General features: G+C 42.0%; 1 protein-coding gene across 1 annotated transcript in view; it reads right to left on the bottom strand.

The window, feature by feature from the left end:
• Ankrd55 (ankyrin repeat domain 55) overlaps positions 1-10,468 on the bottom strand; it is a 69,420-nt gene extending 58,952 nt beyond the window's left edge. Inside the window, exons 1-3 of the mRNA XM_035439139.1 lie at positions 10,337-10,468; positions 5,974-6,104; positions 1,592-1,701 (exon numbers count right to left, since the gene is read on the bottom strand). Coding sequence (XP_035295030.1) covers positions 1,592-1,701; positions 5,974-6,104; positions 10,337-10,430 — 335 coding nt within the window. The 5' untranslated portion in view covers positions 10,431-10,468. The remainder of the gene's footprint in view (positions 1-1,591; positions 1,702-5,973; positions 6,105-10,336) is intronic.
• Positions 10,469-13,549: the final 3,081 nt, after the last annotated feature.

Here is a 13,549-nt window from a genome sequence, read left to right as displayed (position 1 = left end):
AAGTGACTGAAATGAAGAAATCCTGTTATCCCCCTGCCTGGAGGATGTTTTTACCTCTTCAGACCCACAGACTTCAGGTCTTCATTCTGGCCCTGGGTGCTGATGGTGAGGCACACAACATATTCCCCACCTCCCCACCCTACCCCAACTTCTATGCTGCCGTCCAGGGCCTGGGCCTTCGAGATGCTCAATTACTATTAAAGGCCTGTTGTATGCAACACAGTGTGAAGGAAGAGCCAAGTGGCAGCATTGCTGTTTGTAGCAGGAAATGTTATCATCAGTTTTGCTGTAGGAGCTTTCAAAATGATGGAGACAGAGACCAATTTGACACCAAGGAATGTGGAACTCAGTGGACTGGGCAAATTGTTGCCCCTGATTTCTGAATTTTCTTAGAAAATTGTGACCTCCTCAATCATTGACTTACTTGGAGTAAATTTCTTCACATGGGCTCCATGTGTGTACCCTCCTGGTTTTCCCTCTAATGCCCTGGACTTCTGCCTCAGGCTCCTGTGCCTCTTCAACTCCTAGACTCCAGCTGTCCACTCCATTTGGACATGAACCTTACTGATATGTCACAGCTGTTTTAGCTTGTATAATTTTCTACAAAACACTTGTCATTATTGGAAAGTATCTTGTTCCTTTGTTTGCTAGTGAGCCACTTGACTCCTTCACAACAGTGTTGACTCTGGGACATCAGAGACTATCTTGCTTACTGTGGGTTTGTTAGGGACTAAAATTCTACTCGGTTCATAATTAAGTTCCAATAATAGTTACTGAGTTAACAACTGACTCCTAGAATGAATGAATGAATTTATAGATTCCAGTGATGAAAATGATGTAGCCTTTCTCCTAAAATAAAAGACTATCCCAGAAACAGATGCAGAAATCTACAACTAACCAATGGGCCAAGCTCCTGGATTACAAACGAAGTGAGGGAGGAGCGAAAACATGAACAAAGAAGTCAAGACCATGCTGGGGAAACCCACAGAATCAGCTGACCAGAGCTAGCAAGAGATCACTAACTCAGGCCTGACAAATGGGGAACCTGCATAAGACCAAAGTAGACACCCTTAATATAGGTGACAATGATGTGACTGGGACAATATATGAGGCCAATGGCAGTGGGTCCAAGACCTAACACTAATGCACAAACTGACTTAGTGGAGCCCTTTCTATATGGAGAGATACCTTGCCCAGCCTAGACACAGGGGTGTTGGGGTGGACAGGTGCCTTGGTTCTGCCTCAACTAGATGATGGGACAGACTTAGTAGACTTCCTAGGGAGGCCTTACCCTCTCCATGGAGCAAATGGCAGAAGGGAGGGAGTGGAGGGAGTGGGAGGAGAGGAGGAAGGGGGAACTGGGATTGGAATGTAAAAAGTAAATTAATTAAAAAAATTTAAAAAGAGGAGAGGCTTTCATTCAAGTAAGAAGGAAGTAAGATTGGACTTTAAGACTACTCTAGTACATTGTGTTGAGGTCCTATCTGCAAAAATGGGTAAGTTTTATTTTTATCAGCCACAGAGGAGTAGATTCCATGCCTTTTTCATGCAAGCTGGGTCTTTTCCATCTGGCATATTATGTGTTGCTTACCTCACATCAGGCTCCGCAGTGGCAGCATGCAGCGGCAGGCGGCCATTTTTATCTGGGATGTTGTGCTTGGCACCATTTCTGAGCAGACTCACACAGCCTTCAAGCCACCCCTGAAAGGCAGCAGCAATAGCATCATTGTGTAACACAGCCTCATATAACACGGGTCAAGAAACTTTCTATAGTGTGTGTGTGTGTGTGTGTGTGTGTGTGTGTGTGTGTGTGTGTGTAAGTGGTGGTGGTAGTGTTTTGGCCACTTCTTTAGTTTGGCTAAAAGCTTGTTTAATTTGAAACCACTGAAGACCACATTTTTAACTCAGGCACCTCAGCAGAGAGCTGAAGTCTAAGCTTGGGGTTCCCAGGTTTTCTGTATGATCGCTGCCCTTTCACATGTAGACTGATGCAGATTCTCTCTTGCCTCTCCCTACCATTTCCAGGACCACTTGCTGGCATTCAACTGCTACAATTAGGCTACACCAAAGATAGCATATTACAGGAGTGGTCATCTGCTCTGGCATGTGGCTTAGCTCCAAGCAGTACGTATCACCTGTCTAACTTGGATGACAACATCCGCTTCTAAAAGCTGGATTCCTATGCCATGTCTGAGTCCCAGCCTGCATGCTTAGCCTGTTTCCCATGTCCAAGGGTAGGTCTTGTCTCTTTATTATCTCATGCTCTGTTTCTAGTAACCTGAAGGATAGCATCTTGCTTACCTGAGTCAATCTCATCCCAGTGCTTAGACACATAACCCTCACACCCTGCCAACAGCTGTGACTCTAATGCTACCATCCTGAATCTCTAAGGTGAAGGCACAACTAACATTCTTCAAGGGATACATTTCAAGGTTTTACGCATCTACATATTTCTTAGGAGGCTGTGTGAATTCCCTGCACCTTAGTTGTACCAACTGAAACTTGATATTATCACCAGCATATCCAGCTGGATCTCTTTTTTTAATGCATTATAAATATGTATACAGTATTCTGTCGGCCTGTTTGCCTGCATGCCAAAAGAGGATATCAGATCTGATTATAGATGGTTGTGAACCACCATGTGGTTGCTGGGAATTGAACTCTCGACCTCTGAAAGAGCAGTAAATGTTCTTAATCTCTGAGCCATCTCTCCAGCCCCTTTTCTACTATCTTATGTTAAAGCACATTAGTAATCTGAGGTTGGCTAATGTGGGATGCCTCTCTGTATGTTATGAATATGTTTTATTACCATTGGTTAACAAAGAAGCTAATTTGGACAATAGCCAGGCAGAATAGAGCCAGGGGGGAATCCAAGCAAAGATACAAGAAAAAAGAAGGTGGAGACAGGAAGACAACAGCAGCTGCCAGAGAAGCAAGCAAGACATGAGGTAATAAGCCACGGGCCTCGTGGCGACACACAGATTAATAGAACTAGGTTAATTTAAGTTGTAAGAGCCAGCTGGTAAAAGCCTGAGCCATTGGTCAAATATTTATAATTAATATTAAGCATCAGAGTGGCTATTCAGGAACTGGCAGACGGGAGAGAAACATCCAGTTACAGCTAGCTCTGCCCAGATTTACACTGCTTTCTTAATTTATACTTCTTTAGCTGGCCAAGCTTGCTGATAACCAAGTTTGGTTCTCATTGCTAAGCAGAAGGTCTCCTACAATTATCTACAACCCTTGAGCTACTCAACTATTTATAACCAGACAAATATAAATAGATTATTGGGAAGAATGATGTTTGAATCTTTTATTTCAAAGCTGTTTCTAGCTTTCCACCATATGTGTATAATCAAGCCTGGAGATATCCCAGTGAGATGAATTGGCTGAAGATTCTACCATGACAATATTGGAAGCACCAAAACCTAAAGAGTTAATAAACTTATTGAAGAAAGAAAATAATAATATGAACAGAACCTTGTGGTTTAGAAGAGTCTAGACAATATCTGTCGACAAGGAGCACATCCAAATTCCTAGGATAAGCCTAGAATCCCAGAATTTGGGAGGTGATCAGCAAAGAATCAGGAGTTAAGGGCTATCCTCTGCTACACAGTGACTTTGAAGTTAGCCTGGTCTGCATGAGACCATGACACAAAAATCAAAACTAAAAACCTTCATGGGCTATAATACCAGGTAAGGTTCTATAGAATTTGCCTGCAATATCTGTCCAGAGTAGATACAAATATTTTGAGGGACATTGTCACTATTGACTCATAGTTTAATAATATACTAATCTGTTTCTAGTTGCTAATGTACAAGTCATCAAGTTCTCTGTTTAAAAGAAAAAAATTGATCAGAGGACCCAAAAGCAAGGCACACTGTGCAAACTTCAGAGTTGCCCAAGATTTACATATGGCTTTTGAAAAAGCAGATCTTTTGGTGGGGTAAGCTTTGAAACATTTAAAATATTTTGCAATGTTTTCCTGGAACCCAATGTGTGTATGTGGTTTTCTTCATTCTTTTTTTTTCTTTCTTCAGAAAGAAATTAGAAATCAGTGAAGATATTTGAAACCCTTGATACCATTTGGAAGCAACAAATGAACTTCATATCTACTTCATGCTAGCTGACCTCACCTTTTCCTTCAGGTGTGACAAGCTCAGGTGACTGTTTTTACTATAACCCCCAAATAAGGATAGAGGCACCAAAAGGTAAAGTGATTTGCCCAAGGCCACACATCTACAAACTTACTTGTACTCTGAGTTGAGAATCAGTTTATAAGTGCCTCTTTTGCCAAGTATTTCTTAATGATCAAATCTAGACATTGCTGGATTTCACAGGGACCCTCGGGATGCTCCTCTTCCCAGAGCCTCAGCACCCAGGGATGGGTGCAGACTAGGGGATTCCAGGCATAGCTAAGAAGGCCATCCTTTCTGGCATCATGTCACTACTTCCCTCACATAGCCCTTCAGAATGGGAAGAGCTGACTGCCAAGATCTTACTCTCTACAATCCAAGTTGCCCCTCATAATGGAAGATTGGAGGCGCACTTCCTTCAAGTCCTTTCAATTTTTGAATTTTAGAGTTTTAAAAGACATAACAATTTGCTTCCACCATAGTATAGGGTCTAATGGTGGTCAGCTTTAGACACCATTTCTGCCCCTTCCCTCTGTTTGCTTTTCTTATAGCTCAGACCCGGAAAAAGCTTGTAGCGAGAGCAGTTATGACGGCATGTGCTACAAAGGGAGGTGACTGAGAGGGTGGTCATACATATGTCTGAGATGTGGAGGCTCACTCAGCTAGCACACATAGAGCAGTGGGCTTCAAACTCAGGTGGACAGACATTTCCAGGGAGTTAGTTTAACCTGCCTACTCCCTTCCTCCCCTGCCCCCGAGCTATCCAAGGGGCATCTAACAAAGAGACCTTAGTATATCTCAGAACCTGACTTGCAAACAAGACCTCTAAGGGATATTGCTCCAAGAGGCCTGTGGAGCACACTTCAAAATATTCTGCCTAGATTCATTTTAGGGCTTTAGGGAAAGAGTATGTGAAGAAAAAAATTAAAGTGGCCTCTGGAGAAAATCTCTGTGAGAATTGAGCAATGCATCATTGCAAACTCTGTGAATTGTGGCAGGAAGGGGTGGTGTGTTTGGGGAAGGGAAGTGTTTTACATCAGTGGTGTACCCTAGGGGGCCTGGTTGGGGTGAATCCACCACTGCACACTGGCAACAGTAGTGAATGCAAGAGGTAGCAGGTGTGAGAAGATGGTGGCCATGCGGCTGGAATAAAGAAAAGCAATAGAGTGTCCCTCTCCTGGTGGGTAGGGCTTGTTCACATGGACTTAAGCTAGCCTAAGGAGACACCAGAAGGACCACGAAGAACATCTGAGAGGACAGGGCTAGTGAATTTTCAGTGAGTCTTAAGCCTTGCTTCCATGTTGGGCAATGCTGAACTGAAATCCTTAGTATGAGGGATGACATTACAGTTTCTAATGTGAGCTCTAGCTATGAACCTAGTCCATGGCTTGGTGTTGCCCTGTGATCCTGGCATGTCCCCTATACCCTAGTCATCTTGCTCTTCCCAATTCTCATTATTTCTGACATTCTTCAGCCTGGAGCTTCCACTCAGTTAATCTCCATCTAAACCCAACCCATAGATGTTAACTGGATCTTCAAATCATTACCACCTTCTGGGGGTTATCTATGGCAGTCCTCTTAGAGGGACAGAAATGTCCCAAGTGAAATAAAAAAAAAACAAAAAAAAAAAACATTTCCCTGGAGTTCACACCACCTCTACTTAGTTTGTGAAGGATCCATGCAAGCCTTGAGGAAAATACATTTGGGAATCCCGAAGGTCTACTCTCACTGGCCTACTCTCTGTATCAGCCCATGGGCACCATTCTGTGAGTTGAATCCACATGACATCTTTAGGTCCCTTGCTCTGTAGCCCCATTAACAAACATAAATTCATACCAGGTAGGTTGCCAGGCATAAACTGGTGCGGCCATATGAATCCTGGGTATTAATATTGGCGCCCATCTTCAACAGCAGTTTGACTGTGTCCACTTGACGTCCAGAAACTGCATGCATCAAGGGCGTGCATCCTGAAATGAGACATTTCAGCAGCCTTTACAAATGTTTAACTTTTGATATTTATGAGCAGACTATTTGTCTGTTCATTTATTTTGCTGTCCTGTAGCACAAATCCAGCTGCTGGATTTTGTGGGACTGAAGAGAGATGAAGATGATGGCTTCTGTTTCCTTAAGTATTGGGTTTCTTTCTAACCTCCCTTCCCTCAATTGTCTGTAATTCTCCCCTCTCCTCCTGCTCAGTTGTCTGCAATAGCTGGTGGATTAAAACACTTTGGGCAGATGACCGAAATTGTTGTTGTTGCCTGAGGGATGTGAAGAACTTGGATCTACCAGGTAAGTTTGTTCTTAGTGGAAGTAGTGCAGATCCCGAATGGCTTTTGGTCCACCCAGGCAAACAGGTTGAGCACACTTTGGGCGGCAGTGGGTAGTAAAGCTGGGTTGTAGCCTTGGGCTCCACAAATTCTCAATAGGATCCACCTCACTGAATTCTTCTCTTTCTGAATCAATATAGCCAAAGGCATTATATTTTCCAGTGTGGTTTCTTTCTGAATAAAAATAGAAATGAATGGACCCATTTTGTTTAACTTTGTGGGTCTGTTGGAACAAGCAAGGAAGGTCACATTCCTTTAGTCCAAGAGACCAAGCTTAGATCCAGGCCCTTGCCGAACTGGCATGTGCTTAGATTCTGATGAGCTGGAGACTCATGTTGAGATCACGGTTCTCTCTGGATGTGGTCCACAGAGATCCCTGAAAATGGATGTATGTCTGGACTGCCATTATCACTGAACATGGCAGCTGGCAACCCAGCAGCCCTCCTTTCTGAGTTATGGCCATTAGAAGGGAAAGGACAAAATGAATAAGAAAATAAAGCAATCTGTGAATCTGAGATATTCAGTAAATAAAGCAAATTAATTTTTGCATACTATTTTTTATAAAAGTACATACTCTGTCTGACTAGTTTATATCAATTTTGAGATTGTGCTTTCTATATAAATTTCTTCAGCGAACAAAAAACATGTGACAGCTCATGAAAGTTGGAAACCTGGAGTATATTGCACAATTTGTTGGCTCTTTTAGGCAGTTCAGTTGGAATGGGCCTCTTCTAGGCAGCATGACTGATGTTTCTCTTTTAGGTGGCTTGGCTAGTCTGAGAGTGTCATATATAGGTTCTTATTGCTTATATATTCTTGGAGAGGGAGGGTCCTAGTGCATCTGGTCAGTTTCAGGGACTTCCTGAAGCTTTTGAGTTTTTTTTTTTCTTAACTTGAAGGAGAGTCCCTCCAGTATGGAGTATTTCAACTTCTCCTAGACATCTTGTACTTTAAGGACTTCCCTCCAAGATGTAAAGCTTTATCTGAGAGGAAATTGCTACAAATACTGGTTTCTTTTCTATTTGAAAATAAATTTCATATAAATTTGCCTATATGTGTTTGCTTGTGAGTGTGCCTGTGTGAAAACACACACACACACACACACACACACACACACACACACACACACACACACACAAACACACACCTTATCAGGTTTTGATAGACTGTGGTCTGCCTACTTTTAGAAACTGTGTTAATTCTGTATATGCATTTGGAAGGTATTGTGTGTTTATTACACTGTTTCTCATGAACATGACATGTCTCTGCATTTATTTAGATTTCCCTATCTTTATCTCATTGGTAGTTTAAGTGATATATACACTTATTTATTAAAGGATTCCTTTCAACCATATTGTATTTTAAGTTTTGTTTTCTGTAGGCTAGTTGCTAGTACATAGGTCAATGCATTCATTTTGTACCTGTGTCCTCTGAACTCACACCTTAGGATGGTCTATGATGACAAAATTAAGTTGTTCAAAAAGCAGACAGTTTGGCTGTTCTCTTGTATATGTGTACTTTGTATTTCCTCTTCTTGCCTTCTGCCCCTGGCCTTTTGGATTTATATTGCATTGAATACACATGCTGAGAGTGGACATTCCTCCTGTGTTCCTAATCTCAGAGACATTCAGTTTTTAACAACTAAGTAATCCTGTCCCTCTAGACCAGTGGTTCTCAGCATGTGGGTCATGGTCCTTTGGGGATTGAAGGACCCTTTCACAAGGGTTGCCTAAAACCATCAGAAAATACAGATATTTACATTATGATTTAGAACAGTAGTGGCAACGAAAGTCATTTTATGGCTGGGGTGTGTGTGTGTCACCACAACATGAGGAACTGCATTAAAGGGTCACAGAATTAGGAAGGTTGAGAACCACTGCCCGAGACTGTTTGAAGATAATCTTAGGAAAGAAAATCAGAGATGAGATTTTGCTAAATTGCCCAGCATAGTCTTGTACATATGACATTTGTGCTTTAGCCTCCCAAGACAATAGAATCACAGACTCACACCACTGTGCCTGGCTTTGTTCTCTGTCACAATGAGAAAGCTCCTCTCCATTCTGTTTCCTAATATTTAAAATATTGGATGTGTATTGAATTTCATCAAATGCTTCTGTGCCAATTAATATGGTTACATGATTTTTCTTCTTTAACCAGATAGTTAACCAACTACTTTGAGATATTTTATTGGTTTGTAAGCATTGTCATATACTTATATTTCTCAAAGACTTGATAATGATATATAATTCATATATATATATATATATGAATTCATATGTAGTCTTTTTCATCTATATTTATGAGGACAGTTGCTAAATGCAGGGATTTATAATATTTATTATCTTTATCTGGTATTGATGTTAGTGTAATTCTAATTCATAAATACAGCTAAGAAGTATTTCCTTCTTTTCTCTTTTTGAAAGAAATCATAAAAAATAGTGCTGATTATTCTTTAAACATCTGTAGAGGGGCTGGAGAGAGAGAGCGCATAGCTTAGTGATTAAGAACACTTGTTGCTCTTTAGAAGACCTGGGTTTGGCTCCCAACACCCATATGGTGGTTCACAACCATCTATAACTCCAGTTCTGGAGGATCTGATGCCCTCTTCTGGCCAGGGGCACCAAGCATGTACATGGTGCACATTCAAGAAACACTCATACACATAGAATAAATACAAATAACAGATAAATAGGGCTGAATGTACTCCTCTTAAGGAATTATTAAAATTATGAATTTAATTTCCTAAATAGTTAAAGGTTATTCAAATTGTCTATTTCATACTAGAGGGATTTATGGCAGCTTACATTAAAAGTTCATTAACATCTATCAATTGTGCATATTCCTGTTGTTCATTGTGGTAGTTTCATGCCCTTGGTTTATTCCTGATAGGACTAATGATGGAAGTATTCCCTCTTTGTGAAGCCATGCATTAGTATATAGTTTCTTCCTAGCAGTGTTTTCATATAGTTAATCCTGGTGTTTTGCCTAGAGAATGCAAAATTTCAGGGACTTTTCTTTTGTCCATATCTGTTGGCATCCTGTGTTGCCAGCTCCTTCAGCCCCAACCCTGGGATATACAAGACAAAAAGATGATCCAGAGAAATCACCACCATGCCATTCCTCAGATCCCAGAACTTAGCCAATCTGTCATTTTCTCTTTGTTTTCCAGAGTTATTTTTCAACATAGCTAGGGTTTGCAGTTTATTTAGAAAGAATATTGGGGGAAAATACAACCACACTGTCTTCCTGAGAGCCAAATTCTCTGCTCTCTGAAGGACTATGACATTTACATTTGCCCAACATCTATTTCTCATGAGGTCACCATCTCTTTCTAGACACTTGTTATAACTGCTGGTGGACAGAGAGGGCTCATTCCCCAAAGTGCTTGTGCAATCACAAGGATCTAAGTAGGGTACAGGAACACATTTAAGAAAGCCAGACAGGATGTTTTGCGCTTGTAATCTTAGCCCTGGGAAGATAGAAACAGGCAGATACTTGGGGCTCATTGCCAGTCAGCTTAGCCTATTTGGTAAGTTCCAAATTCCAGTGAGAAACCCTGTCTCAAAAATAAAATGGATGGTACCTTAGGAATGACACCTGAGGCTGGCTTCTGGCTTCTACAAGCACACATACAACTACTTGGCCATTCCTATGAAAATACTGGAGACAACCGACCCATAATAAGAAGTGAAGTAAGATGCTTTAGGTCTATATCTGATACCTTTATACAGAGAAATGCCACTGGCAAGATACCTCCAGTGTCATGTGGCCAGTCAAAAAGAATGTCAATAGTGTTGCTCATCTCAAACGGTAATCTCTGAGAAGATATAGCATTGCAGCCTGGATTTAAAAACAATGCACAAACAACTCACCTTCACTGTCACAGCATTCCAGGATAGAAGGGTCCTCTCGAATCACAGCAGTCAGAGCATTGACATCTCCATTAGATGCTGCCTGATACACCATATTCAGGTCGACTTCCTCAGATGAGTCACCTCCATGAATCAAACAGACCCTCTGTTAGTGTGTGGGGTGAATTCACTCAAAGGATAACACAGTCCAAACTGTCACCCACACAAGTGATTCACTAACCTTCCCACCATAGTGAATCTAGGCAGAGGCTGAGTCAGCCTGGCCACATACTCTCTGGACACTTCTGAGAAGTGGGCCACTGTGGGCCATTTGTAACATCATGTGTGGGCAAGGAGCCTTGGGATTAGGCGCCTTTGACCTGTTATGACTCTTTAGGCATTTGGGTTTTCCAAAATTAGAGAGAGCAAGGAGTGAAGAAGGCTCTCCTCTTGGTGTCAGTCTTACTCTTCAAGATGTGAAACATGCTCATGGTCTTCCCTTTTGCTTCTTGTTTAGAGTCAGGGTTTTGTGTCGCCCAGGTTGGCTTCGAATGTTCTATGTAGCTGAGGTTGACCTTGGATTTCTGATCCTCTTACACCCACCTGTTGGGTGTTGGTGGTGCTGCAGATGTGGGCTGCCCCGCCTGGTTTCATGTGGATGTTGGGGACTGAAAGCACATGCTTGTTAGGTAAGCCTGTATGAACGGCGCTACATCCGAGGACACATTACCCGTCTTCCTAGTACCTCAGTTCACCGATCTTTGGGAGAAGCCTTATGCTCCTCCTTCTTTCTCTTCTGGAGATTCTCTGCACCTTTTCTGGTCCTGATCTTTGCTGACTGTATCTCCAGATGCCCTTACCCTCTTGCTACACGTGGGAGGCACTGGCAGCCTGGGAAAGGGAAAGATGGGCTGCCCCTCAATCAGCCTCTAGCAGTAGTCGCCTCCTTTCAACCAGGAGCTTTTCTTATGGGGAGCTGGCTCTCACTTAGCCTATCCGCCACCATTGTCCTTTGTCTGTAAGCTGAGTATTCGCTCTTCACTGGTGTCCAACTATTGCATTTATATTTGGACTTTTTGCCTCAACTTGCCTTTTTGTCCTTTTATTAAAGCCTGTTACTTTTCTTTCCTTCCTTCCTTCCTTCCTTTCTTCCTTCCTCTATCTCTTTTGTTCTTTATCTCTTTCCCTTTTTAATCCCTCTCTCTTTTTCATCTTTTATTTTCAAGACAGAGTTTCTCGGTGTAGCCCTGGCTATCTTGGGACTCACTCTGTAGATCAGGCTGGCCTTGGACTCAGAGATTCACCTGCCTCTGCCTCCCAAGTGCTGGGATTAAAGGCATGCGACACCACTGCCCAGCTACATCTGTTCATTTTCAACCACCTGGGTTTTCATAGATGCTGTTTCTAGAAGAACTAAGGTTGTATGAAACTTCTTTGAATGAGGTAGCCCCCTATTTACCTCTGCACCTTTGTGACAAATTGATCCAACAGATTTTACTGCCAAGGATGACAACAGACTGGGTCAGGTGACTCCAGGATGCACAGAGAAGGCTAGGAAGCAATTCTCATGCGGAGACTCCTGGAAGGAGGCTGTGTCAAGGCCCTCTATTATAGTTGCTCCCAGGAGCATTTTCTCCAAGTATAACTGATGTTCAGAGAAAGAGTATCTCAACAGTTTCAAAGTTGTGTTTTCTTCTAATGTGGACACTAGGCTCAAGTTGGCTTTTCAGTTCTTTGAACTTTAGCTGGCACATGTACTAAAGTTGTAGTTTAGTTTCTCTGTCCCAGTATTTCTGAGAAACCATTAATGATTTTTAACCAGTTAACCAGTTATAGGGCAAGTTTGTTACTGAGGACAGATTGTTTATGAAGACATTGTTTTGTAAAGTGAGTGAGCTTTCTAACTCATCCATGTTTGGTTTTGTGTTTTGTATTTTTGAGGCTCCTCTGCTCATTTGCTTGGTGGGTGAAGGGTGTCTGGAACAAACGCCACTTGTATATGGTTTGTTTGATGACTTTGGAGTCAGATACCTTTGGTATACAAGCCATGTTTGTGCTAACCAGGTGCATGGAAGTGTGGGCCAGTCACCCTCACCTGGCTTTTAGTTTCATTATCTGTAAAATGGAAATGATCTTGGCAACACTGATAACCACCTCCCTTAGAAAGTTGTGTGGGGTGACACTGCATTAATTCTGTGTGACTAGGAATGGCCTGGCATTTAGTAAGCATTTTATGATTTTTGCTTCACTTAAAAATTTGGCTTATTTAGATAGCATACTCTGAGTCATATGTTTAAAGGGGGCTCTCAATCATGGCTATTAAAGAAGCTATATATCACTTAGAATTCACTACAAATCTTCACATAAGTCTGGAATTTTACTACGGTGACTTCCAGTGTCTCTGGGCATAAGAACAAGGGCCCCAACTTAAAAGATGAATCTACTTTCAGCTACACATTCAAAGATGCTGATAGTGGTACCTTGGAAGGAGGAGCCTGATTGGCTCAGGGAACTGCTAAAGGTGACAACAGAACCATGGAGCTTTTTGTTTCTTTTTGTTTTGAGATAGGGTATTGCTATGTAGCCCTTGCTGGCTGGGAACTCACTATGTAGACCAGACTGGTCTCAAACTTATGGATGATCCTCCTACCTCTGTCTCCCCTGTGCTGAGATTATAGGTGAATGCCATCAAACCAGATTGACTGTGGGCTTTTGTAGACTATGTTATATAAGAACATGTTTGTGTACAGTTCACGACTGAATGTAATAAGATACAGACAGCACCTTGATCACAATGTGGGACTGTACTGCCTCCTAGAATTAGGACCCAATATATTTTGTCAGTTGAATTTGAATATCACATTTAATGTGCAGCGTATCTGAATCTGTAAACTACCTACTGGGACTCATGGAAAGGTGGGCCGACACTGTCCTTTCTGTTGCTCAACCTCCCCTCACCCCAATGCTTGCTTTAATCTGAGTGCTCTCAGATGATCACCAATGCTCCACTTTCAGCCAAACAGCTGTTTCAGTGGACTGACTTTGCCCTGATCTAGAGGTGGAGCATATGACCTGGAACAAAAGCTATTAAGAATTTGCATCATTGTGGTCAAAGTGACGTATAATCAGGGCTGTGACCTGATTAGAGTTTGTGAAAAGCAAACATACTCTTGCTGGAATGGTTGAGAGTGCTGCTCTCTCTCTGTTTCACCACCCATGAATCGGGAAGCCTGC

This window comes from Cricetulus griseus, chromosome 2, assembly GCF_003668045.3.
Source record: "Cricetulus griseus strain 17A/GY chromosome 2, alternate assembly CriGri-PICRH-1.0, whole genome shotgun sequence".
In the NCBI taxonomy this organism is placed as follows: Eukaryota; Metazoa; Chordata; class Mammalia; order Rodentia; family Cricetidae; genus Cricetulus; species Cricetulus griseus.
Note: the sequence above shows the minus strand (reverse complement) of the source record. Positions and strands in the feature narration are given on the sequence as shown.